Source organism: Phoca vitulina, unplaced genomic scaffold (genome assembly GCF_004348235.1).
Source record: "Phoca vitulina isolate PV1807 unplaced genomic scaffold, GSC_HSeal_1.0 scaffold37, whole genome shotgun sequence".
NCBI classification, from domain to species: Eukaryota; Metazoa; Chordata; class Mammalia; order Carnivora; family Phocidae; genus Phoca; species Phoca vitulina.
Genome location: NW_022589740.1, coordinates 16602874 through 16628946, shown reverse-complemented (window position 1 = coordinate 16628946; position 26073 = coordinate 16602874). Strand labels below are relative to the sequence as shown.

Genomic DNA, 26073 nt, shown 5'->3' with positions numbered 1-26073 from the left:
AAAAAACAGCAGAATGTGTAGAATGGCTTTCTTTCCTCCTCTTTCTCAAGCCAAATTCCTGACATTCCTCTGCCTTAAGATTCTCAGAGTGCAGTCTGATTTCCTAGAAGAAGGAAGTCTAGGAGAACAAGATTTAGTACACTATACTATCTTTGCTAGTGGACAGAGTCACTGTACTTTCTCTTTCATGTGACAAGAGCAGTAAGTAATAGTAGCCACATCCACAGCATATGGGAAAAGGCCAGGCTGTTGAGTGCTTACCTCTATCCTTCTCCCTATGCTTCAGACACAAAGCCTTGAGCACTACTTTATGAGCATTCTCTTCTTGTAACAATCCTCTGAGGCTGTTTGGCAAGTGTTAGATGGGGTTTTGATTAAATTATAAAATAGATGTCTGGCTGAGATTTCAATGTTTGCAAGGGAGAGAAAAAGTACTGGTGGAAAGAAATGAAAGTGTTAGGTACAATCTAAAACTATTTAGGACTACATCAGCTTAACAGTTCAGTAGAGTTCAACAGACTTCTTTATGTAGAATCCTCGGCTCAGAGTTTCAGCTAACAATAAATTTTAAGGATCTCAGTAAAGATAAACATATTTATATGAAAAATGTAAATCAAGTATTACTTATTACAGTTTTGATTATAACTACTTTTTATTTTCTATGGGATTAAAGACAAATGCATAAAATTATAAATCTATGTTAAATGGGTGCACAATATATAAGGATGTAATATGTGACAGCAGTAACATAAAATGAAGGGGGTGGAACAGTAAAGAAGATTTTTTGTACACCATTCCAGTTAAGTTGGTATCAATTTTAAGTGGATTGTTACAACTTTACAATGCCATATGTAATCTCCATAATAATAAAAAAATCTATAAAGCACACAAGGAAAACAGAAGGGAATCAAACCATGTCACAAAAAAAAAAAAAAATCAACTAAATGCAAATGAAGGCAGTAAGAGAAGAAATAAGGAACAAAAAAAGCTGTAAAACATGGAAATAAATAGCAAAATGACAAAAGTCCTTCCATATCGATATTTACTTTAAATGTAAATGCTTTAAGCTTTCAAATCCAAGATATAAATTGACAGAATGGATGAAAAAAATGAGATCCAATTATAGGCTGTCTGCCAGAGACTCAGTTTAGATCTAAGGACACAAACAGTTTGAAAGTTAAAGAACAGAAAAAAATATCCCATGCAAGTAATAAATATAAGAAATCAGGAATAGCTTTAATAAAAGCAGTCAGAAGAGTTTATAAGTCAAAATCTGTACTAGAGACAAAGGACATTATACAATGATAAAAAGGTAATTTCACTAATAATATATTTGCATCAAACATCAAATATATGAATCAAATACTGACAGAATTGCGGAAAGAAACAGATCTACAGTCATCAGACTTCAATACCCCATTCCAATAGCTGATGTAACAACCGGAGAGAAGCCCAGCAAGAGGACGAGAACAATGCTATTGACAAAAATGGACCAAAACGGCAGAATACACATTTTTCTTAGATGCACACAGAACATTCTCCAGGACAAACCATAAATAAGGACACAAACAAGTGTCAACTTTTTTAGAGGTTTGACATCACTGAAAGCATCTTTTCTCATCACAATGGAATGAAACTAGAAACCAAAGAAGGAAAATGTAAAATTCACAAATATGTGGAAATTAAACAACACACGTATTAAACAATAAGTCAAAGAAGAAATCACAAGGAAAAGATGAAAATATATTGAGACGAGTAAAAATGAAAACACAGAATATCAAAATTTATAGAATACAGCAAAAGCCACACTGAGGGAAATGTATGGCTGTAAACACTTATGTTAAAAAAAGATCTCAAATCGGGCGCCTGGGTGGCTCAGTCATTAAGCGTCTGCCTTCGGCTCAGGTCATGATCCCAGGGTCCTGGGATCGAGCCCCGCATTGGGGTCCCTGCTCAGTCGGAAGCCTGCTTCTCCCTCTCCCTCTGCCTCTGCTTGTGTTCCCTCTCTCGCTGTCTCTCTCTGTCAAATAAATAAATAAAATCTTAAAAAAAAAAAAATCTCAAATCGACAAACTTTACACCTTAAGAAACTAGAAAAAGAGCAAGCTAAACCAAAAGTCAGCAGAAGTAAGGAAATAAAGAGCAGAGAACCAAAACAGACAACTGAGAAATAACAGAGAAGTTCAACAAAACTGATAAGTGGTTCTTCAAAACGATCAACAGAGTTGAACTTTTAGGTAGACTGAGAAATAAAAAGAGAAAAGACAACTAAAATCAGAAATGAAAGCAGGAATATTACTACCAAGTCTACTGAAATAAGAATGATTGTAAGACAGCACTATGAACAATTTTACACCAACAAACTGGATAATCAAGATAAAGTGTACAAATTTCTAGAAACCTAAACCTACCAAAACTCTGTGAAAAAATAAGAAACCTGGATAGACCTATAACTAGTATGGAGATTGAATCAGTAATCAAAAATCTCCCAATAATGATATGCCAATGATTAGAGGATTTCAGTAGTGAATTCTAGCAAACATTTTAAAAGAATATAAATTCTTCTCAAATTCTTCGAAACACCAGCAGAGAAAGGAACACTTTCTACCTCATTTTAAGGCCATTATTACTCTGATACCAAAGCCAGACAAAGACACTTCAAGAAAAGTAAAGACCAATATCCCTTATGACCACTGATGCAAAAATCCTCAACAAAATTCTAGCAAACAAAACTCAATAGTACATTAAAAAGATTATACACCATGACCCAGAATTCATTCCTAGAATGCAAGTATGGTTCAACATATGAAGACAGATCATTGTAATACACCACATTAACAGAATGAAGGAAAAGAAATACATGATCATTTCCTCTGCTAAAAAAAGTATTTGAAAAAATTCAACACACTTCCATGATAGAAACACCCAACAAATTAGCAACAAGAAAACTACATCAACATAATAAAGGTCATATATGAAAAAACCCACAGCTAACATACTCAATGATGAAAGACCAAAAGCTCTTCCTCTATGCTCAGGATAAAGGGTGACTGTTTAAATCACTTCTACTCAACATAGCACTGGAAATTCTAGTGCAACTAATTAGCCAAGACAAAGTTAAAGGCATCCAAATTGGAAACAAAGTAGTAAAACTGCCTTTGTTCAAAGATGAAGTGATCTTATTTGTGGAAAACCCTAACAATTCCGCACACAGACACACAAACACACATAGAAATAATAAACGAATTCAGCAAAGTTACAGAATATTAAAATCAACTCAGAAGAAACCATTTCTATACAGTAACAATAAACAATCCAAAAAGGATATTAAGAAAACAATTCCATTTACAATAGCAACAAAAAGAATAAACTTAACCAAGGAATTAAAAGACATACACTGCAAACTACCAAAACGCTGCTGAAAGAAATCACAGAAGACACAAAGAAATGGAAAGACATCTCATGTTCATGGATTGGAAGACTTAATATTAAGATGTCACTACTCAAAGCATTTACAGATTCAATGCAATACATATCAAAATTGCAGTATCTTTTATAAAAACAAAAAATCCACCCTATAATTCATATAGAATCTCAAAGGACCCCAAATAGCCAAAACAATCTAGAAAACAAAGTTGGATAACTCATACTCCTGATTTCAGAACTTACTACAAAGCTATAGTCATCAAAACTGTGTGGCTCTAAAACAAAAACAAAACAAAACAAAAAAAAACTGTGTGGCTCTGGTATAAAGATAGAAATAGAGACCAAGGAAATAGAACACAAGACCCAGAAATAAACACTCACACATATGGTCAAATGATTTTCAATAACAGTACCAAGACTATTCAACGGAGAAAGGATAGTCTTTTCAATAAATGGTGCTGGGCAAACCAGATATCCACATACAAAAGAACAAAGCTGAGTCCATACCTTATACCGTATCCAAAAAAAACCTCCAGAACTATCAAAGAACTGAACATGAAAGCTGAAAGTATAAAACTCCTTGTAAAAAAGATACAGAACTCTGAACTGAATTTGAAAATAATTTCTTGGATATAACACCAAAAGCAAAGGCTACACATAAACTGGACTTAATATGTAAAACTTTTATGCATCAGAGGACACTATTAAAAGAGTGACAAGGCAATCTACAAAATGAGAGAAAATATTTGCAAATCATTTATCTGATAGAGTTAACATGCAGAATATATTTAAAAACAAAACAAAAAACCTCCTGCAACTTAACAAAAATCCCAATTAAAGATGGGCAAAGGACCTGAAAAGATATTTCTCCAAAGAAATATGTAAACTGCCAGTAAGTACCTGAAAATTACCTAATCAGTAATCATTAGGAAAATGCAATTGAAAACTCTAATTAGATACTACTTCATATGTATTGGGGAGGGCTATTTTTAAAAATAAGAAAATAAGAGGTGGAAAAATTGGAACCCGTGCGCACTGCTCATGGAAATATAATGGTACAGCTGCTATGGAAAACAAGTAGGGCAGTTCGTCAAAAAATTAAAATTATCTTATGATCCAGAAATTCCACTTCTGAATATATAAACAGAAAAATTTAGAGCAAGGACTCGAACAGATATTTGTATATCAATCTTCACGGCAGCATTATTACACCAGCTAAATTTCATTGGAATAATCCAAATGTCCACTGACAGATGAAGAGATAAACAAAATGTGATCTAAATATATGCAGTAGAATATTTTTCAGCCTTAAAAACAAATGAATTTCTGGTATATGCTACAATATGGATAAACCTTGAAGGCATTATGCTACGTACAATAACTCAGACACAGGACAAACATTGCATGGTTCCATTTACGTAAGGTACCCAGAGTAGCCAGATTTATAGAGAGATAACATAATCAATCATGACTGCCATCGGCTGGGGGAGTGGGGAATTATTATTTTACGAATACAGTTTCAGTTTGGGAAGATGACAAAGTTATGGAGATGGATGGTGATGGATGTGAATGTACTTAATGCCACTGAATTATACACTTAAAAATAAAGTTTATGTTACATATATTTTACCACACACACAAAAAAATCAGTGAAATATGGTATTTCCTTAGAAAATCTACAATCTCACGAAAGAGACAATACATACTTGGGCATCCTTATATCCATGAAAACCATGGCCTTAGAGAGCTCCACATTGAAGTGCATAGGTACCAAAATATGCTGTGTAGATACACTGAGTTTTCGTGCTTCTCTCCAATCATCGCCTAATTATGGAAAACAATACATGTTTATTTAGCACACATATAATTTGAAAGACAGATTAAACCTAAAATCACTATTAATACTTTGTAGTCATATACTGCATGGTATGGAAAAATCTTCCTACATCTAGATAATCTTAATGCCATCTTCCCAGGTACACACAATGAGCAGGTAAATTCATTTCCCTTTCACTCCTTTTGCTGCTTCAAAGACTCTCTGTTTCAATAAGAAAAGGCTTATTAAAAAACCAACACAGTTTAATCAAATCTAATGTGCATCCATTTACCATCACTACACCCAGCAGATACTTCACCCAAAAAACAACATGGCTCTAAGGCAATAATGAAAAAGGTAGATAAAAGCACAGTTCTTCTGTATTAATAAAAGCTACCAATTATTCGAGATTTGTAATAGGCACTGTTCTAGGCAATGTTTAAATTCTCATTTAATTCTCACAATGATGTTTAATCATCTCATTTTAGAAAACTGAAACTCAGGAACTTTTAATTTGCTTATGATCAAAGGGCTAGTGTCTGATACAAGCTGAAATTTACATGCAGATCTGTTAACATGAAATTTGTGTGATACAATGCATCTTCATATACATTACACCTCATTTGAGCCTAATAATTGAGTAAGAAAAAGTCCTCAATCAAGGAAGACCAAGCCAATGAAAGATTAGATGCAGAAAAAGGTAGTAAAATGAACTCTATTACAATTTTTAAAATTCTAACAGTATCAGGATTAATGAAATATTTCCTTCTATTCTCAGTATTTATCAAGAGAGTTTATGACAATTACCTAAAGTAACCCCAATGTCAAAAATACATTGCTCTAAAAAAGATTCAATTATTTAAGAACAGTTAACACTTATAAAAACAATTCTAAGGAATTTCAATAATTTTCAGACGATAATGGAATACTTCAAATTTTTCTTCACAAAGCATCTCTATATCGTAAATATTAAGTATACTTCATGGAGTTCAAAAATAAATGACCAAAGTGTACCAAACATACCACAATACTGTTATTTATTACTTGAAAAAAAACTTACGGGTTTTCTATAAATAATTTATATTTGCCACCCACTACACTTCTGGGCTTCTCCTACACCAACTAGAATATGATAAAAACAGAAATCAAGTTTATTATCCTAAAACAAATATAAAGAAAATAAAAATGTCCCAGAAATATATAATCTAACACTTTTAATAACCATTACTTTGGGTTCTCACTGTTTCTTTTTATTGGTTAGCTCAGATAATTAAAATTTGACCATATACACACGGATCTCTAAAACATTCACCAATCCAACACTGATGAATTATCTAAATGTTTATGTTTACTAACACACCAGGGATTCAGAAACAGTATGACACAGCAAAAGGAGGGCTCAACTAGCCTCAAATCTCTCACTATCTACTTTGAGTGGCTCCTGACAAGTCAATTTCTGGCTCTGTTGACTTCATCGAAAAACTAGATCTGAATCAGGGACTCCATCAAAAGTGAATGGGGTAAAGGTATGCCTGTGATACCCTCCTCAATCCTCCTAACATCTTCCTTGGTCTTTGTGTGGCTCTTTATGGCCTAGAGGGTCAGCGGCCCCAGGCTGGAATGCCTCTGGCTGTGAGCAGACTCTTCTGATTATCATGTATAAAACAAATATTTTAAATATGTGCCAATGTTTTCCAACCTTCTCCAAAGGATTTCTCAATTTCAGCACTATTGATACTTGGGTCAAGTAAGTGTTGTGGGGTGGCTTTCCTCTACATTGTATGAACTTTAGCAGCATCCCTGACTTCCACTCACTAGATGCTAGTAATGCCCCTACTCCTCACCCGTGACAATCAAAAATGTCTCCAGACACTGACAAAGTCTCTTGAGCAGTAAAATCAAATATCTGAGATATTGCTCCTAGACACTATCTACTATTACTTCTAATTCAAAAGTATAAAAGTTTTATTTTTTTAAAGATTTTACTTATTTATGTGAGAGCGAGAAAGAGAATAGGGAGAGGAAGGGGGAGGGGCTGAGGGAGAAGTAGACTCCCCACCAAGCAAGGAGCCCAACACAGGACTCAATCCCAGGACCCTGAGATCATGACCTGAGCCGAAGGCAGACGCTTAACCAACTGAGCCACCCAGGTGTCCTAACAACTGAGCCACCCAGGTGTCCCAAAAATATAAAAGTTTTAATATATTTGGGATGAAGGTCTTCAGAGAAACTGTCTAAAAACCTAGTTAATCATTTCAGCAACATGAATCAATAAAGAATGCATTATATACTTACCAACTGTGCTGTAAAGCAGCTGTATGCTTGTAAGCTGAACATCAAAGGAATCATAAGCTCTATGCATGATCTCTTCAAGTCTGGCCCCAGCTGGTTTCATATCTGGCAATTCTGAACGACTTTTACTTGTCACCTTAAGTTAATTTTAACAGTTTAGATGATGCAAAATACTTCAAAATAAAAATATAAATTTTCTATCTTTAAGACTCTAACACAAAAATTTAATAGAAGGTAAGACAGACTCACAAGCTGACATGTAAGGCTAATAGAAATGTCTTTATGCATAACATGTATAACGAGAAGACCAGGGACAAAGTGAATTTTTACATACTAAGTTATATTGCTCAATTACGTAATTAAAAGAGGGAAACCAAGCCAGCCCTGGAGAACATTTGAACCTTTTTTTATCTGATAAGAGACGAACAGAGCCTACATAATGTTTCTATGTCATGATGACAGATATTTTGATAGTTTTATAAGAAGAATAATCCAGAATTAAGTATTAGGATAGCTAAATTGTAGTCCCAACTCTGCCATTTAGACAACCTCACATAAGTTATATTTGTACCATCTCCTTCGTGGCATACTATACATACTACTTTTTTCACTTAAACATCCTGGAGATCAATCACTCCACCACAGTATATAAAGATCTTACTCACTCGTGTGTGTGTGCGCGCACGCACGCACATGCCTTAGCATTTTCACCTCTATTTTATATAGCTCACGTGCAGCAGATTGTCAAAACTGATTATCTCTGAAGGGTAATGAATTTTAGATAAAAGGTTAAACAAATTGCCTAAGGTCACAAAACTAGATAGATACCTTACCCCTGACGTTATGCTCCTGCTACCAAACCACACTGCCCTTGAAACAATTCTATAGTCAAATATGAATAACTGTATAAATTTTATTATAAACCTAAATCCAGCAAGTGTTTATCTAATTATGAACTGAAGACTAAAAACAAAGAATAAAGGATAATGTCAATATCAAGGAAAGGCACATATTTGTTAGGTAGCTAGAAAAGCTTTCGAATATTACCTATCCTTCTTGGGTCTTTAAAATTCTTATAGCTATTTAATATACATTTAACGATCTAGAGCAGTCCCATAGAACTTTCTACAAGGATGGCACTGTTCTCTATGTATGCTGAAATAGCAGCCCCAAGGCACTTATGATCATTAAATTCTTGAATGTGGCTAATGTGACTAAAGAACTAATTTTATATGTTAATTTTAATCAGTATAAACACATAGCCAGTGGGTACCACATAAAACAGTGCAGTTCTAGAAACACAGAAAAAAATGATTCTCTACTCAAAACTGAGGAAGAAAAATGTACATAACTGGATGGAAAGGGAAATGCTTAGGTAAATTCAATCAGATTGTCTCTCAAGTTATGATTATTTAACAGAGATATTAAAATGTCAGTATCTAGGGGCGCCTGGGTGGCTCAGTCGTTAAGCATCTGCCTTCGGCTCAGGTCATGATCCCAGGGTCCTGGGATCGAGCCCCACATCGGGCTCCCTGCTCCACGGGAAGCCTGCTTCTCCCTCTCCCACTCCCCCTGCTTGCGTTCCCTCTCTCGCTGTGTATCTCTCTGTCAAATAAATAAATAAAATCTTTAAAAATAAAATAAAATAAAATGTCAGTATCTAGTTATATACACAAAAAATTTCAGAAGGATGAAGATTTGATTATTTCCAGAACCCCATTTGATGTATTTTAATAAGTAGCAATTTTACATTGAAAAGGAAATAATCTCCTCAAACATTACTCTCAAATTCTATAAATAAAATTCCTAGGTTCACCCCTAACCTGCAGAGTTCAAAATGATCATTTTGGTATCAGAAATGTAGAAAAACTACCTGGTTAAATGAAACTTAACATTGAAAGAAAGAATTTTCAAATCCTACAATCTACCATAAAGCTAATAATCACAATAGCAAATCAAACTGTTTAAAAAACAAAATACATCTTAAACAGAGAAACACCTTTAAATATCATAATATAGGGCAAATGTTAGTATATACCTTTAGATGACCAAGATCCAAAAGTAGTAGATTTGATGTAGGGCTAAAAATTCCACCTTGTGGGATAATAACATATGAAGCCTTCAAATTAATTTTGAGATCAAGAACTTTCTGTGTTTCAATAATATACAGCAGACCTGCAGAAAATTTAAATTGAAAATAATGTGATGCATTAATTTTAAAAATACCTTGAGAAAATATTTTCAACATAATGTAATTTCTTAATCAATGTCTTTGTACACTCCTAATTCAATATAACTGAGTACAAAATTGTAATGGTTCCTCAAAGAAATGTTTCTAACCCACAAACTCAATTTGGGTAAAACCAGGGACATACATATCTAAAAAATCAAGTTCTATGAAACATTCAATAAGCTTGAAACTTAAGTACAGAACTGACTCAAAGCATAGTTAATTTTTTTCCCCAAAATGATCTGTATTCAAACACAACATGGTTTTACTCAAGTTAGTTTGTATGGTATGACAGGTAGGAGATTCCCAAGCAGCAGCCAGAAAGGACATTCTGGCATTCAAGATTCTCAGTCTCACCAGTAAGCATTTTTCTATTTCCATCTCCACTGTAAGACTTCCTCAATCAAAATAATCTGTCTCAGGGCGGCTGGGTGGCTCAATCGTTAAGCTACTGCCTTCAGCTCAGGTCATGATCCCGGGGTCCTGGGATCGAGCCCCGCATTGGGCTCCCTGCTCCGCGGGAAGCCTGCTGCTCCCTCTGCCTCTGCCCCGCCCCCTGCTTGTGTTCCTGCTCTCGCTATGTCTCTGTCAAAGAAATAAAATCTTAAAAAATTTTTAAAAAATAGAATAATTTGTGTCATGTATTCCTGACTCCACAAATCCAAGTCCTGTACTCCCTGGAAGTCTTACCTCAGGCCTTACTTTCAATGAGAGCTTCCTGGATGCCAGGAGACATTGATCTGTCTAGTTTGTTTCTTAATGGAAGAGGGGGACGTTGAATAATTGGTTTTGGATTTAAGTCTACTGTGTCTCTCCTCTACTTCCCACTGCACTGAGAACAAAATCCTAATTGTTTAATATGACTTTCAAAGTCTTGTTTTACCAACACTATGCCTGCCTTTTAAACATCATTCCACTCCCCCTCGCTTACTACATTAGAACCAAACTAGCCTTCTGTAGCTGCCAAAATCACCCAATTCTGTCCCAGTGGTAAACTGTGAGACAGTTTACCACTGCTTTGAAGATTCTTCCTTATACTCTTCAGCTGGGTGGGTCCTACACACACATCTGGTCTTAATGTTACTTTTTCAAAGAGCTATTCCCTGACCCTGTCAACAAAACTATATGGAGATACCCATTATTCTCATTTCCTTCACAGCATCTGAGTCCGTTAGCAGTTTGTTTCCCCCATCAGCTCCAAATTCACCCATGTGTCTGCCTTGTGAATGTAGATCTGAGCCTTCTCAATCCTTTTCTGTTGCAAATTAATACTGAAGGAGATAGGAAACCCTGGGGAGACACTGCAGGAAGAAAAGATGTTGCTTCCTGGTGTCAGTATGCTCACTCAGCAATATCCTACAGTGGTGCGACTTCCCCCAAAACCAGGTGCATGCTGTGCACAAGTACCAACAGCATCCAACAGCCATCCTTTCCCTAAAAACCCCCCTTCAGTCAGTTTCACAGCAGAACGCATTCAGGGAGACACTCTCCCATGAACAGCTTCCCCATCACATCAGAGGGTAAGTTCCAGTAAGTTTCAAAGAGCAAGTTTCCAGCCACTTTCCCCAACACGCCATGAAACTCAGTCCTTGAGGAAGACAAGGCTATCCTGCCAGGGGTGCAATGTCTGTGTGACAGCAGTGAGTACTTCTTTTTTTTTTTTTTTTTTAAAGATTTTATTTATTTATTTGAGACAGAGAGAATGAGAGAGAGAGAGCACATGAGAGGGGAGAGGGTCAGAGGGAGAAGCAGGCCCCCCGCTGAGCAGGGAGCCCGATGCGGGACTCGATCCAGGGACTCCAGAATCATGACCTGAGCCGAAGGCAGTCGCTTAACCAACTGAGCCACCCAGGCGCCCAGCAGTGGGTACTTCTTACAGCTACTCTTCCTGGGTTCTTTAAAATTGCTTTTTAAGTGAATTTTAAATTTAAGTGGATAACGCTTAGTTTTATGTCTGTCCTATCTTAAGATTATAATATCCATCAAAGGGCTAAAGCTACATCTGTTTTTATCACTACTTTGCTCTCCAAAACTTAGCACAGTGTCCAATAGAGACTCGATAAATATTTGACTGAGTGAATAAATGAGGTCACTGAAAGAAATGAATAACTATGATCCTATCAGAGAGCCTTATTTTTCAAATGAAGGGTTTTCATAAATAATCACATTTGTCAAAACAACCACATTTGACAAGGGTAACTAACTACATGTTTATGTTCTAGAAGCTGATCCCCCTACTTGACAAAGAAGAAAAGATCTGAAAACTTCACTTGCAAGAATGAAGAAAATAATACAAGAAAGAAATCAGGTTATAGAGGAAGAGGATAATAGAAGCTAACATAGAAAAAAAAAAAATTAAAGATGGAAGGAAAGAATGAATGAAGAAAAGAACCAAAAAAGATAAAACTATGTGACAGATGAGTTTCTTCCCAAATTGGTAAATTTCAGCTTTCTGGAAAAATACTAAAAACGTATTATTGAATTTTTTAAATTAAAAACTTACAGCAGCACCCCACTTTTTCAAAATATTAACATTGTATTCTAAAAATAATATTACTTGTGCACAGAAGAAAACAGGAGGTAGAGGAACAGACCTCAAATAGACCAGTCTGTTAACTTTAGAAGGTAAAATACTAAAGACTTCCACTTCTTAAAATATTTAACATCTGGAGAGGAGTCCAAGATGGTGGAAGACTAGGAGACCTTAGTTTCATCTGGTCCCAGGAATTCAGCTAGATAGCTATCAAATCATTATGAACTGGAGATCTCAACTGGAGATCTAAGAAAAGAATAGCTGCAAATCTACAAATAGAAAATCAACCACTTTCTGCAAGGTAGGAGGTGTGAAGAAGTGAATTCGAGGCAGCATGTGGGGAGATAAACCAAGGAGTGGGGCAGCCTCCAAAAGCTGGCTCAGGCAGTGAAGCAGGGGCGGAATCCTAGGTAAGACAGGGTGGTGTCAGGACCCTCGGGGTCACAGGAAGACCAGGGGTGCCTGAGTGTGGCAGAGCTCCCACGCATCAGAGTAGCCAGGGATGCCATAAACTGAACCATGGCATGGTCAGGCTACTGCTGTCCAAGCAGGGGCGCAACAAACAGCAGAACCAGGGAGTACCCGCTTCCTCCACCAAGAGGATCGGTATGGGAGAGTGCTGCAGGAATCTGTAGGGTTTGGAGACTCAAAACGGGGTGGAGTGCCTGTGACAAAAATACTTGGTCACAAGCTGGGTGAGCATGGAATGCAGCCGGAGACCAGGGAGACAGGAGTGACTGACTGCTTTTCTCTGAAGGGCCAGTGAAGAGTGCGGCCCCAAGCTCATGTTTTCATTGTCATCCTCTAAAGCTGCGAGGAAAGCCGTCAGGGAACAAAAGCCACATATAGCAAACCGGAGCAGATTACTTAGCCTGGCCCCCTGGCAAGGGCAGTGCAATTCCACCTGGGGAAAATACACTGGAGAATCAAAGCAACAGGCCCCTACCCCAGAAGATCTGCAGGGGTAGAGAGAGATGAGAACTGCAACTGAGAACTGCAAAACTCCAGAGCTAGGAGAATAGAGAACACAGAACTCATGGTTTTTTTCCCCATGGTTCTTTAGTCTTTCAGTTTTAATTTTTTTCTCTTTCCTTTTTCAACCAATTTCTTATTTTATCAACCCTTTTTTTTATAATCTTATTATAAAAGAGACGCCTGGGTGGCTCAGTCAGTTGGGCATCTGCCTTTGGCTCAGGTCATGATCCCAGGACCCTGGGATCAAGTCCCACATGGGGCTCTTTGCTTGGCGTGAAGCCTGCTTCTCCCTCTGCCTGCAGCTCCCCCTGCTTGTGAGTGTGCCTGCACACACTCTATCAGATAAATAAATCTTAAAAAAAAAAAATCTTTAATTTTCATTTTTACAGTTACATTTCATCCCTTCTTTGTATTTAATTTTATTTTGTGTATATGTATATTTCTTCCTTACAATTTTGGGATGCAGTGACTTCTAACAGAGCAAAATACACCCAAAATCTAGTGTATGGCTCTGTTCTATTCACCTGTCTGATCATATTCTTTTTGTTTTCCCCTTCCTTTTTTTTTCTTGTTTCTTTTTGGTATTTTTTCGTTTTGTTAGAAGTCTTTTTTACTTTTCATGTTTACAGCTACATTCTATCCTTTCAATGTATTTAATCTTATTTTGGTGTATACACACAAGTTTTTCTTTACAATTTTGAAATGTACTTTCTTATAACAAACTAACCAAAATACACTCAGGATACAGTGTATTGCTCTGTTCCGTTCACCTGTTTATATCCCTTCTTTTTTTGTTGTTGGTATTTTTTCTCTTGTTTCTGCTTATCTTTTAATTTTCATTTTCACAGTTACATTCTATCCTTTCATTGCATTCAATTTTATTTTTGTACATATTTAAGTTTTTCTTTCTTTACAATTTTGAGATCTAGTTTTCTAACAAACAGACCAAAATACATACAGGATCCAGTGTATTGCTCTATTTTGTAAACCTGTCTGATTATATTCTTTTTTTCCTTTTTTTTTCTTTCTTCTGGTTTCAGCTCTCTTTCAATTTGATTAGTATATATTTCTTTGAAATCACTGTTGCCATTTTAGAATTTTGTTCTCTTGTTCATCTATTCTTCTCTGGACAGAAAGACAAGATGGGAAAAGCTCAACTCCAAAAAGAGAACAAAAGGCAGTAATGACTGCCAGGGAGCTAATCAGTGTGGACATAAGTAAGATGTCGGAACTAGAGTTCAGAATAACAATTATAAAAACACTAGCTGGACTTGAAAATAGCATAGAAGACACTGGAGAATCCCCTTCTGGAAAAATAAAAGAACTAAAATCTAAGTTGAAATCAAAAAGGCTATTAATCAGATGCAATGAAAAAATGCAGATTCTAAATCCTAGGCTAAATGAGGCAGAAGACAGAATTAGTGATCTAGAAGACCAAATGACAGAGAACAAAGAAGCTCACGAAAAGAGAGATAAACAATTACTGGATCACGAGGGGAGAATCTGAGAGATAAGTGATACCATAAAGTGAAACAATATTAGAATAACTGGCATCCCAGAAGAGGAAAGAGAGAGCAGGGTAGTAGGTATATTGGAGGAAATTATAGCAGAGAACTTCCCTAATCTAGGGAAAGAAAGACGCATCCCAGGCCAGGTGGCACAGAGAACCTCCCTCAAAAATCAATAAAAATAGGTCAACACCCTGACACACAACAGTGAAATTTGCAAATCTCAGAGACAAAGAGAAAATCCTGAAAGCAGCTCCAGACAAGAGGTCCATAACCTACAAGGTTACAAACATTAAAATGGCAGGAGACCTATCAACAGAGACCTGGCAGGCCAGAAAGGACGGGCATGATATATTCAGGGTGTTAAATGAGAAAAATATGCAGCCAAGAATACTTTATCCAGCTAGGATGTCATTCAAGATAGAAGAAGTGATAAAAAGCTTTTAGGACAAACCAACTAAAAGAATTTGTGAATACCAAACCAGCCCTACAAGAAATATTAAAAGGGATCCTTTCAAGAGAGAGCCCAAAAGTAACACAAACCAGAAAGGAACAGAGACAATATACAGAAACAGTCACTTTACAGGTAACACAATGGCACTAAATCCATATCTTTCAATAGTTACCCTGAATGTAAATGGGCTAAATGCCCCAACCAAAAGACACAGGGTATCAGACTGGATAAAAAAGCAAGACCCATCGACATGTCTGCAAGAGACTCGTTTTAGACTCAAAGACACTTCAGATTAAAAGTGAGGGGATGGAAAACCATTTATCACACTAATGGACATCAAAAGAAAGCTGGGATGGCAATCCTTATCCTAAATAAATTAGATTTTAAACCAAAGACTGCAATAAGAGATAAGGAAGAAAACTATATCATAATTAAAGGGTCTATCCGACAAGAAGATCTAATAAATGTTGTAAATGTTATGACCCTAACATGGGAGCAGCCAATTATAGAAGCCAATTAATAACAAAATTAAAGAAACACATTGATAATAATACAATTTTAGTAGGGGACATTAACACCCCACTCACAGCAATGGACAGATCATCTAAGCAGAAGATCAACAAGGAAACAAAAGCTTTGAATGACACACTGGACCAGATGGACTTCAGAAATATATTCAAGACATTCCATCCTAAAGCAAAAGAATACACATTCTTCTCAAGTGCACCTGGAACATTCTCCACAAGAGATCACATACTGGGTCACGAATAAGGTCTCAACTGGTACCAAAAGACGAGGATCATTCCCTGCATATTTTCAGACCACAGTAGCTTGAAACCTGAACTGAAAAACAAGAGGAAATTTGGAAAGAACTCAAATACATGGAGGCTAAAGAACATCCTACTAAAGAATGAATGAGTCAACCGGGAAATTAAAGAATATAAAAAATTCATGGAAACAAATGAAACTGGAAACACATCTGATCAAAACCTCTGGCATGCAGCAAAAGCAATCCTAAAAGGGAAGTATATAGCAATACAAGCCTTTCTCAAGAAACCAGAAAGGTCTCAAATACACAACCTAACCCTACACCTAAAGGAGCTGGAGAAGGAACAGCAAATAAAGCCTAAACCCAGCAGGAGAAGAGAATTAATAAAGATCAGAGCAGAAATCAATGAAATAGAAACCAAAAGAACAGAACAGATCAACGGAACTAGGAGCTGGTTCTCTGAAAGAATAAGTAAGACTGATAAACCCCTGGCCAGACTTCTCAAAGAGAAAAGAAAAAGGACCCAAACAAATAAAATCATGAATGAAAGAGGAGAGATCACAACCAACACTTAAGAAATACAAATAATTATAAGAACATATTATGAGCAACTATATGCCAACAAATGAGGCAATCTGGAAGAAACAGAGGCATTCCTAGAGATGTATAAACTACCAAAACTGAAATAGGAAGAAACAGAAAATCTGAACAGACCCACAATCAGCAAGGAAATTGAAGCAGTAATCAAAGTCTCCCAACAAACAAGAGCCTGGGGCTGGATGGCTTCCCAAGGGAATTCTACCAAACATTTAAAGAATTGATACCTATTCTTCTGAAGCTGTTTCAAAAAAAGAAACTGAAGATATAACCAAGATGTCAGAGATGGAATTCAGGCGAGCAATTGTGAAGACAACAGCTAGAATGGAGAAATCAATTAAAGGCAACTTAGATCTCTAAGGGCAGAAATGAAAGCTGAATTGGCAGAACTTAAAAATGCTATCAATGAGATCCAATCTAATCTAGATAATCTAACAGCTAGGGTAAGCAAGGCAGAAGAACGAATTAGTGACCTGGAAGACCATTTAATAGATAAAATAGGAAAAGAGGAGGCCAGGGAAAAACAACTCAGAATCCATGAAAACAGAATCAGAGAAATAAGTGACACCATGAAACACTACATTGTCAGAATTATTGGAATCCCTGAGAGGGTGGAGAGAGAGAGAGAGGACTAGAAGATATATTTAAGCAAATTGTAGTTGAGAACTTCCCTAATCTGGGGAATGAAACAAACATTTGTGTCCTAGAGGCAGAGAGGACACCTCCCAAGATCAAAGAAAACAGGCCAACATCCCAGCATGTAATAGTAAAACTCACAAATCTTAGAACCAAGGAAACCATCTTAAGGAGAGTCGGGGGAAGACATTCCTTACAGAGGGAGGAACATCAGAATAACGTCAGACCTATCCACAGAGACCTGGCAAGCCAGAAAGGCCTGGCAAGACATATTCAGGGTACTAAATGAGAAGAACATGCAGCCAAGAATACTTTATCTGGTAAGGCTGTCATTTAGAATGGTTGGAGATGCAGAGCTTCCAAGACCAGCACAAACTGAAAGAATATATGACCACTAAGAGGGCCCTGCAAGAAATATTAAGGGGGGGGGTTCTATAAAAGGAGAAAGACCACAAGACTGATATACAACAGAAATTTACAGGGACAATCTATAAAAACAAGGTCTTCACAGGCAACATATGACAATAAATTCATGTCTTTCAATAATCACTCTCAACGTGAACGGCCTAAATGCTCCCATAAAATGGCACAGGGTTGCAGATTGGATAAAAACACAGGACCCATCCATATGCTGTCTACAAGCGACTCATTCTGAGCCTAAAGATACATCCAGACAGAAAGTGAAGGGATGGAGATCCATCTTCCATGCCGGCAGACCTCAAAAGAAAGCTGGGGTAGCAATTCTTATATTAGACAAATTAGATTTTAAAATAAAGACTGTAGTTAGAGACACAAAAGGATACTATATCATTCTTAAAGGGTCTATCCAGCAAGAAGATCTAACAATTGTAAATATATACGCCTCCAACATGGGAGCAGCGATCTACAAAAGCCAACTGTTAACCAAAATAAAGAGTCATATTGATAACAATACGTTAATTGTAGGAGACGTCAATACTCCACTCTCAGCAACAGACAGATCATCTAAGCAGTAAATCAACAAAAAAACAAGAGCTTTGAATGACTGGACACTGGACCAGATGGACCTCATAGATATATACAGAACATTCTATCCTAAAACAACAGAATACTCCTTCTTCTCCAGCGCACATGGAACTTTCTCCAGAATAGACCACATACTGGGTCACAAATCAGGTCTCAACTGACACCAAATGATTTAGATTATTCCCTGCATATTCTCAGACCACAATGCTCTAAAACTGGAACTCAATCACAAGAAAAAATTTGGCAGAAATTCAAACACTTGGAAGCTAAAGACCACTCTGCTCAAGAATGTTTGGGTCAACAAGGAAAATAAGGAAGAACTTAAACAATTCATGGAAGCCAATGAGAATGAAAACACATCGGTCCAAAACCTATGGGATACTGCAAAGGCGGTCCTAAGGGGGAAATACATAGCCATCCAAGCCTCACTCAAAAAAAGAGAAAAATCCCGAATTCACCAACTAACTCTACATCTTAAAGAACTAGAGAAAAAGCAACAAACGATGCCTAAGCCATGCATTAGAAGAGAAATAATTTAAATTAGAGCAGAGATCAATGAATTAGAAACCAGAAACACAGTAGACCAGATCAACGAAACTAGAAGTTGGTTCCTTGAAAGATTTAATAAGATCGATAAACCACTGGCCAGACTTATCCAAAAGAAGAGAGAAAGGACCCAAGTTAATAAAATTATGAATGAAAGGGGAGAGATCACAACTCACACCAAGGAAATAGAAACGATTATTAGAAATCATTTTCAACAACTATATGCCAATAAACTGAGCAATCTGGATGAAATGGAGGCCTTCCTGGAAACCTATAAGCTGCCAAGACTGAAACAGGAAGAAATTGACAACCTGAATAGGCCAATAACCAGTAACGAGATTGAAGCAGTGATCAAAAACCTCCCAAAAGAGTCCAGGGCCTGATGGACTCCCTGGGGAATTCTACCAAACATTCAAAGAAGAAATAATACCTATTCTACTGAAGCTGTTTCAAAAAATAGAAACAGAAGGAAAACTTCCAAACTCATTCTATGAGGCCAGCATTACCTTAATCCCCAAACCAAGCAAAGACCCCATCAAAAAGGAGAATTTCAGACCAATATCCCTGATGAATATGGATTCCAAAATTCTCAACAAAATCCTAGCTAATAGGATCCAACAATACGTGACAAGGATCATCCACCACGACCAAGTGGGATTTATCCCCGGGATGCAAGCGTGGTTCAACATTCGCAAATCAATCAGTGTGACAGAACACATTAATAAGAGGAGGGAGAAGAACCATATGGTCCTCTCAATTGATGCAGAAAAAGCATTTGACAAAATCCAGCATCCTTTCCTGATTAAAACTCTTCAGAGTATAGGGATAGAGGGAACATTCCTCAATTTCATAAAATCCATCTATGAAAAACCCACAGTGAATATCATCATCAATGGGGAAAAGATGAGAGCCTTTCCCTTAAGATCAGGGACACGCGAAGGATGCCCACTCTCGCCACTATTGTTCAACATAATACTAGAAGTCCTAGCAACAGCATTCAGACAACAAAAAGAAATTAAAGGTATTCAAATTAGCAAAGAAGAAGTCAAACGCTCTCTCTTCACAGATGACACGATACTTTATGTGGAAAACCCAAAAGTCTCCACCCCCAAATTACTAGAACTCACACAGCAATTCAGTAATGTGGCAGGATACAAAATCAATGCACAGAAATCAGTTGCTTTCTTATACACTAACAATGCAACTGTAGAAAGAGAAATTAAAGAAACGATTCCATTTACAATAGCACCAAAAACCATAAGATACCTCGGAATAAACTTAACCACAGAGGTAAAGGATCTATACTCTAGGAACTACAGAACACTCATGAAAGAAACTGAAGACACAAGAAGATGGAAAAACATTCCATGCTCATGGATCAGAAGACTAAACATTGTTAAAATGTCTATGCTACCCAGAGCAATCTATACCTTCAATGCCATCCTGATCAAAATTCCAATGACATTTTTCAAAGTGCTGGAATAAACAATCCTAAAATTTGTATGGAATCAGAAAAGACCCCAAATCACCAAGGAAATGTTGAAAAACAAAGCTGGGGGCATGACGTTGCCCGATTTCAAGCTATATAACAAAGCAGTGATCACCAAGACAGCACGGTACTGGCACAAAAAACAGACATACAGACCAATGGAACAGAATAGAGAGCCCAGATATGGACCCTCAACTCTATGGTCAAATAATCTTCGACAAAGCAGGAAAAAATATGCAACGGAAAAAAGACAGTCTCTTCAATAAATGGTGCTGGGAAAATTGGACAGCCACATGCAGAAGAATGAAACTCGACCATTCTCTCATATCCTACACAAAGATAAACTAAAAATGGATGAAAGACCTCAATGTGAGAGAGGAATCCATCAAAATCCTAGAGGAGTACATAGGCAGCAACCTCTTTGACATTGGCCACAGCAACTTCTTTCAAGTAACATCTCCAAAGGCTAGTGAAACAAAAGCAAAAATGAGCTTTTGGGACTTCATCAAAATAAAAAGCTTCTGCACAGCAAAGGAAACAGTCAACAAAACAAAGAGGCAACCCACAGAATGGGAGAAGATATTTGCAAAGGACACTACAGATAAAGGGCTGGTATCCAAGATCTATAAAGAACTTCTCCAACTCAACACCCAAAAAAATAAATAATCAAGTCAAAAAATGGGCAGAAGACATGAACAGACACTTCTCCAAAGAAGACTACAAATGGCTAACAGACACATGAAAAAATGTTCATCATCATTAGCCTTCAGGGAAATTCAAATCAAAACCACAGTGAGATACCACCTTACACCAGTCAGGATGGCAAAAACGGACAAGGCAAGAAACAACAAATGTTGGAAAGGTTGTGGAGAAAGGGGAACCCTCTTACACTGTTGGTGGGAATGCAAGTTGGTACAGCCACTTTGGAAAACAGTGTGGAGGTGCCTCAAAAAATTAAAAATAGAGCTACCCTATGACCCAGCAATTGCACTACTGGGTATTTACCCCAAAGACACAGATGTAGTGAAAAGAAGGGCCATACGCACCCCAATGTTCATAGCAGCAATGTCCACAATTGCCAAACTGTGGAAAGAGCCGAGATGCCCTTCAACAGACGAATGGATAAAGAAGATGTGGTCCATATATACAGTGCAATATTACTCAGCCATCAGAAAGTATGAATACCCAACTTTTACATCAACATGGCTGGGACTGGAGGAGATTATGCTAAGTGAAGTAAGTCAGGCAGAGAACGCCAATTATCATATGGTTTCACTTATTTGTGGAACATAAGGAATAGCATGGAGGACATTATGAAAAGGAAGGGAAAAATGAAGGGGGGGAATCGGAGGGAGAGATGAACCATGAGAGACTATGGACTCTGAGAAACAAACTGAGGGTTTGGGGGGGGGGGGGGGGAGCTGAGTTAGCCCGGTGATGGTTATTAAAGAGGGCACGTACTGCATGGAGTACTGGGTGTTATACGAAAACAATGAATCGTGGATCACTACATCAAAAACTAATGATGTACTGTATGGTGACTAACATAACATAATAAAATTAAAGAAAAAAAACAAAAAAAAAACAAGAAATGGAAGGAAAACTTCTAAACTTATTCTATGAGGCCAGCATTACCTTGATCCCAAAACCAGATAAAGATGCCACTAAAAAGGAGAATTACAGACCAATATCCCTGATGAACATCGATGCCAAAATTCTCACCAAATTACTAGCCAAGAGGATCCAATAGTACATTAAAAGGATTATTCACCAAGACTAAGTGGAATTTACTCCTGGGCTGCAAGGATGGTTCAATGGGATACACTACATTAATAAAAGAAATGACAAGAATCATATGATCCTTTCAATAGATGCAGAAAAAGCATTTAACAAAGTACAGCATCCTTTCTTGATTAAAACTCTTCACAGTGTAGGGACAGCAGGAACATACCTCAGTATCATAAAACCCATATATGAAAAGCCCACAGTGAATATTCTCAATGGGAAAAAACTGGGAGCTTTTCGCATAAGGTCAAGAGCACAGCAGGGATGTCCACTATTACCACTGCTATTCATCATAGTACTAGAATTCCTAGCCTCAGCAGTCAGACAACAAAAAGAAATAAAAGGCATCCAAATCTGCAAAGAAGAAGTCAAATTCTCACTGTTTGCAGATGACATGATACTTTATGTGGAAAACCCAAAATTGCTGGAACTCATACAGGAATTCAGCAAAGTGGCAGGATATAAAATCAATGCACAAAAATTAGCTGCATTTCTACACACAATGAGACGGAAGAAAAAGAAATTAAGGAGTCAATCCCATCTACAGCTGCATCCAAAATCATAAGATACCTACGAATAAACCTAACCAAAGAGGCAAAGGATCTGTCCTCAGAAAACTATAGAACACTCATGAAATAAATTAGGGAAAACCCAACAAAATGGAAAAACATTCCATGCTCATGGATTGGAAGAACAAATACTGTTAGAAGTCTATGCTACTTAGAACAATCTATACATACAGTGCAATCCCTATCAAAATACCATCATCTTTTTTCACAGAGCTGGAACAAATAATTCTAAAACTTGAATGGAACCAGCAAAGACCCTGAATAGCCACAGGAATGTTGAAAAGAAAACCAAAACTGGTGGCTTCTACAATTCCAGACCTCAAGCTCTATCACAAAGCTGTAAGCATCAAGACGGTATGGTACTGGCACAAAAACAGACACAGAGATTAAGGGAATAGGACAGAGAACCCAGAAATGGGCCCTCAATTCTATGGTCAACTATTCTTTAACAAAGCAGGAAAGAATATCCAATGGAAAAAAGGCAGTCTCTTCAACTAATGGTGTTGGGAAAATTGGACAGCCACATGCAGAAGAATGAAACTGGACCCTTTCCTTACACCACACACAAAAATAGACTCCAAACGGTTGAAAGACCTCAATGTGAGACAGGAGTCCATCAAAATCCACAGGCAGCAACCTCTTCGACCTCAGCCACAGCAACTTCTTCCTAGAAACATCACCAAAGGCAAGGGAAGCAAGGGCAAAAATGAACTATTGGGGCTTCATCAAGATAAAAAGCTTTTGTACAGCAAAGGAATCAGTCAACAAAACCAAAAGACAACCGACAGAATGGGAGAAGATATTTGCAAATGACATATCAGATAAAGGGCTAGTATCCAAAATCTATAAAGAACTTATCAAACTCAACACCCAAAGAACAAATAATCCAATCAAGAAATGGGCAGAAGACATGAACAGACATCTCCCCAAAGAAGACATAAAAATGGCCAAAAGACACATGAAAAAACGCTCAACATCACTTGGTATGAGGGAAATACAAATCAAGACCACAACGAGATACCACCTTACACCAGTCAGAATGGCTAAAATTAACAAGTAAGGAAATGACAGATGTTGGCAAGGATTAGGATAAAGGGGAACCCTCCTACAGTGCTGGTGGAAATGCAAGCTGGTGCAGCCACTCTGGAAAACACTACAGAGGTTCCTCAGAAAGTTGAAAATAGAGCGAACCTACAACCCAGCAACTGCAGTGGGTATTTACCCCAAAGATACAAATGTAGTGATCCAAAGGGGCATCTGCACCCCAATGTTTATAGCAGCAATGTCCACAATAGCCAAACTATGGAAAGAACCCAGATGTTCATCAATAGATGAATGGATAAAGAAGATGTGGTATATATGTACAATGGAATACTACTCAGCCATCAAAAAAAAAAATGAAATCTTAACATCTGTAATGACATGGATGGAACTAGAGGGTGTTATGCTAAACAAAATAAGTCAATCTACTTTTTTGTTGTTTTTATTATGCACTACATTAATACACTGCATAACCTTCTCGAAGGGGTAGATGAGTATGACTGAGTTATATTTCATCAATCAGGAAAATACTTCCTTAATCGATATTCTGCAAACCCTTTGACACATAGTAACGATTAACTCCAGAGAACCACCTATCTCTCTGCATCAAACTCCACTGATATGGATAATAGGCAACCCTTTTTTCCTTGCCCCCGTTACTGAACCATGTGGATGTGCGCTGTGGCTATGCCGGGGATGACCAAGCACACGGCCATGACGCCGATCCCAGGCAGGATCTCGAATCACATCGGCAGCGCGATTGCCAGAGCCAAACCCCTGCCTTCCCGGCCCAGTAAAGGTGATAAGTGGAATTTAAGAAACAAAACAGAGAATCATAGGGGAAGAGAGTAAAAAATAAAACAAGATGAAACCAGAGAGGGAGACAAATTGTAAGAGACTTAGTCATAAGAAACAAACTGAAGGTTCCTGGAGGGGAGGAGGTGGGGGGATGGGTGATAGACATTAAGGAGGGCACGTGATGTAATGAGCACTGGGTATAAGCCTGATGAATCACTGACCTCTACCTCTGAAACCAATAATACATTATATGTTAATTAATTGAATTTAAATTAAAAAATGGAAAAAAATATTTAATATTTGAAGTTTATACAGTGGATATTTACTATTTTGGTAATTTTTTTTTTTTTTAAGATTTGAGAGAGAGATAGAGACAGAGAGAGAGAGAGAGAGACAGAGAGACAGAGACAGAGCGCAAGGTGAAGGACCCTGAGATCATGACCTGAGCTGGAATCGAGTCCAACTCTTAACCAAATGAGCCACCCAGGCTCCTCTGGTAATTCTTTATTAAGTAAAAAAATAAAAACTTAGGAAAACAAATCTTAGAGGAAAAAAAGTCTACAAATCTGAAGGAACAGGGTGGGTTTCCAATATAATGCATTTATATTTAACAATAACAAGTAATGGTCTCTGTAAATTAGGAATAATCCATCAGAAGAGAGGTCTAATCTTATGAATCCTACTGAGTATATAACATATCAATACACAGAATTTGGACTATAAATCAAACGTGAGATTTTAACAGAGGGGTAAATGCAAACCCTACAGCTTCTAGAATTAAGGCAATTATCTGCAATCCAATATAGAACATACTCAGATGGAGAAAATAATAGGGAAAATGAATAAAAACCCAAGAAGACACATATATGTATATGAAGAACATAATGCACACCTGCCTATGAAAAAGGAGAAATGTATAATGTATTCAAAATGCTATTATAAAACTGACAGGTAATGCAGCCCAACAATATGATCTTTAAACTAGTTAGACATTACTTGAAGGTCTCCTCAAAACATGAAGTGATTTTTTTATTAACTTGACTAAAATATTTTCTCTTAGAGGAGAGAAGAAACAGGAGAATCATATTAGCACACCTCATTTTTACCAACAAAGACAAGTAAACACAATGGAATGGCGGGAGAAAAAGGACAATTTCATGTTAGATTTTGTGACAGCCAGAATTGAGCAAATTCTGAGTTCAACTAGAGATGTAATACAGACTTAACAAAAATGGAGTTCTAAAACTAACACTGACATTAAAATTGGAAACCTCTCCAGTGAGAATTTCAGCCAAGAATTAAAAAATCAAAAGTAGCTAAAAAGCAGTATCTGCAATAATCTCAAATTTTAAGGAGACACTGACAATAGGAAGACATAACCAGGAACAAATATAAAACTTTTATGAACCTACAGAAATGTCAGTAAGATTAAATGCCCAGTATATTTTTGGGTGGGGGGACAAGTTCATGCTTTAAAGGGAGGCTTTAGTTACAGTCATAGCAGAAATAAGCATTCTTATGGAAGCAAAAACCAACCAGCTTTCTTTGAATAACATAATAAGAAATGATTGAAAAACAGAATAGTTCTGTTTCTGTTTTTTTAA

General features: G+C 37.1%; 1 protein-coding gene and 1 pseudogene across 3 annotated transcripts in view; both read right to left on the bottom strand.

Moving 5' to 3' along the window:
* The window catches only part of VPS13A (vacuolar protein sorting 13 homolog A), a 267298-nt gene that overhangs the window by 166835 nt on the left and 74390 nt on the right, over window positions 1-26073 (bottom strand). For all 3 annotated transcript variants that reach the window (XM_032427535.1, XM_032427534.1, XM_032427536.1), the window contains exons 20-22: window positions 9573-9709; window positions 7538-7670; window positions 5133-5250 (exon numbers count right to left, since the gene is read on the bottom strand). In XM_032427535.1, the coding sequence (XP_032283426.1) occupies window positions 5133-5250; window positions 7538-7670; window positions 9573-9709 (388 nt within the window). The remainder of the gene's footprint in view (window positions 1-5132; window positions 5251-7537; window positions 7671-9572; window positions 9710-26073) is intronic.
* On the bottom strand, window positions 24086-24420 carry LOC116646676 (annotated as a pseudogene).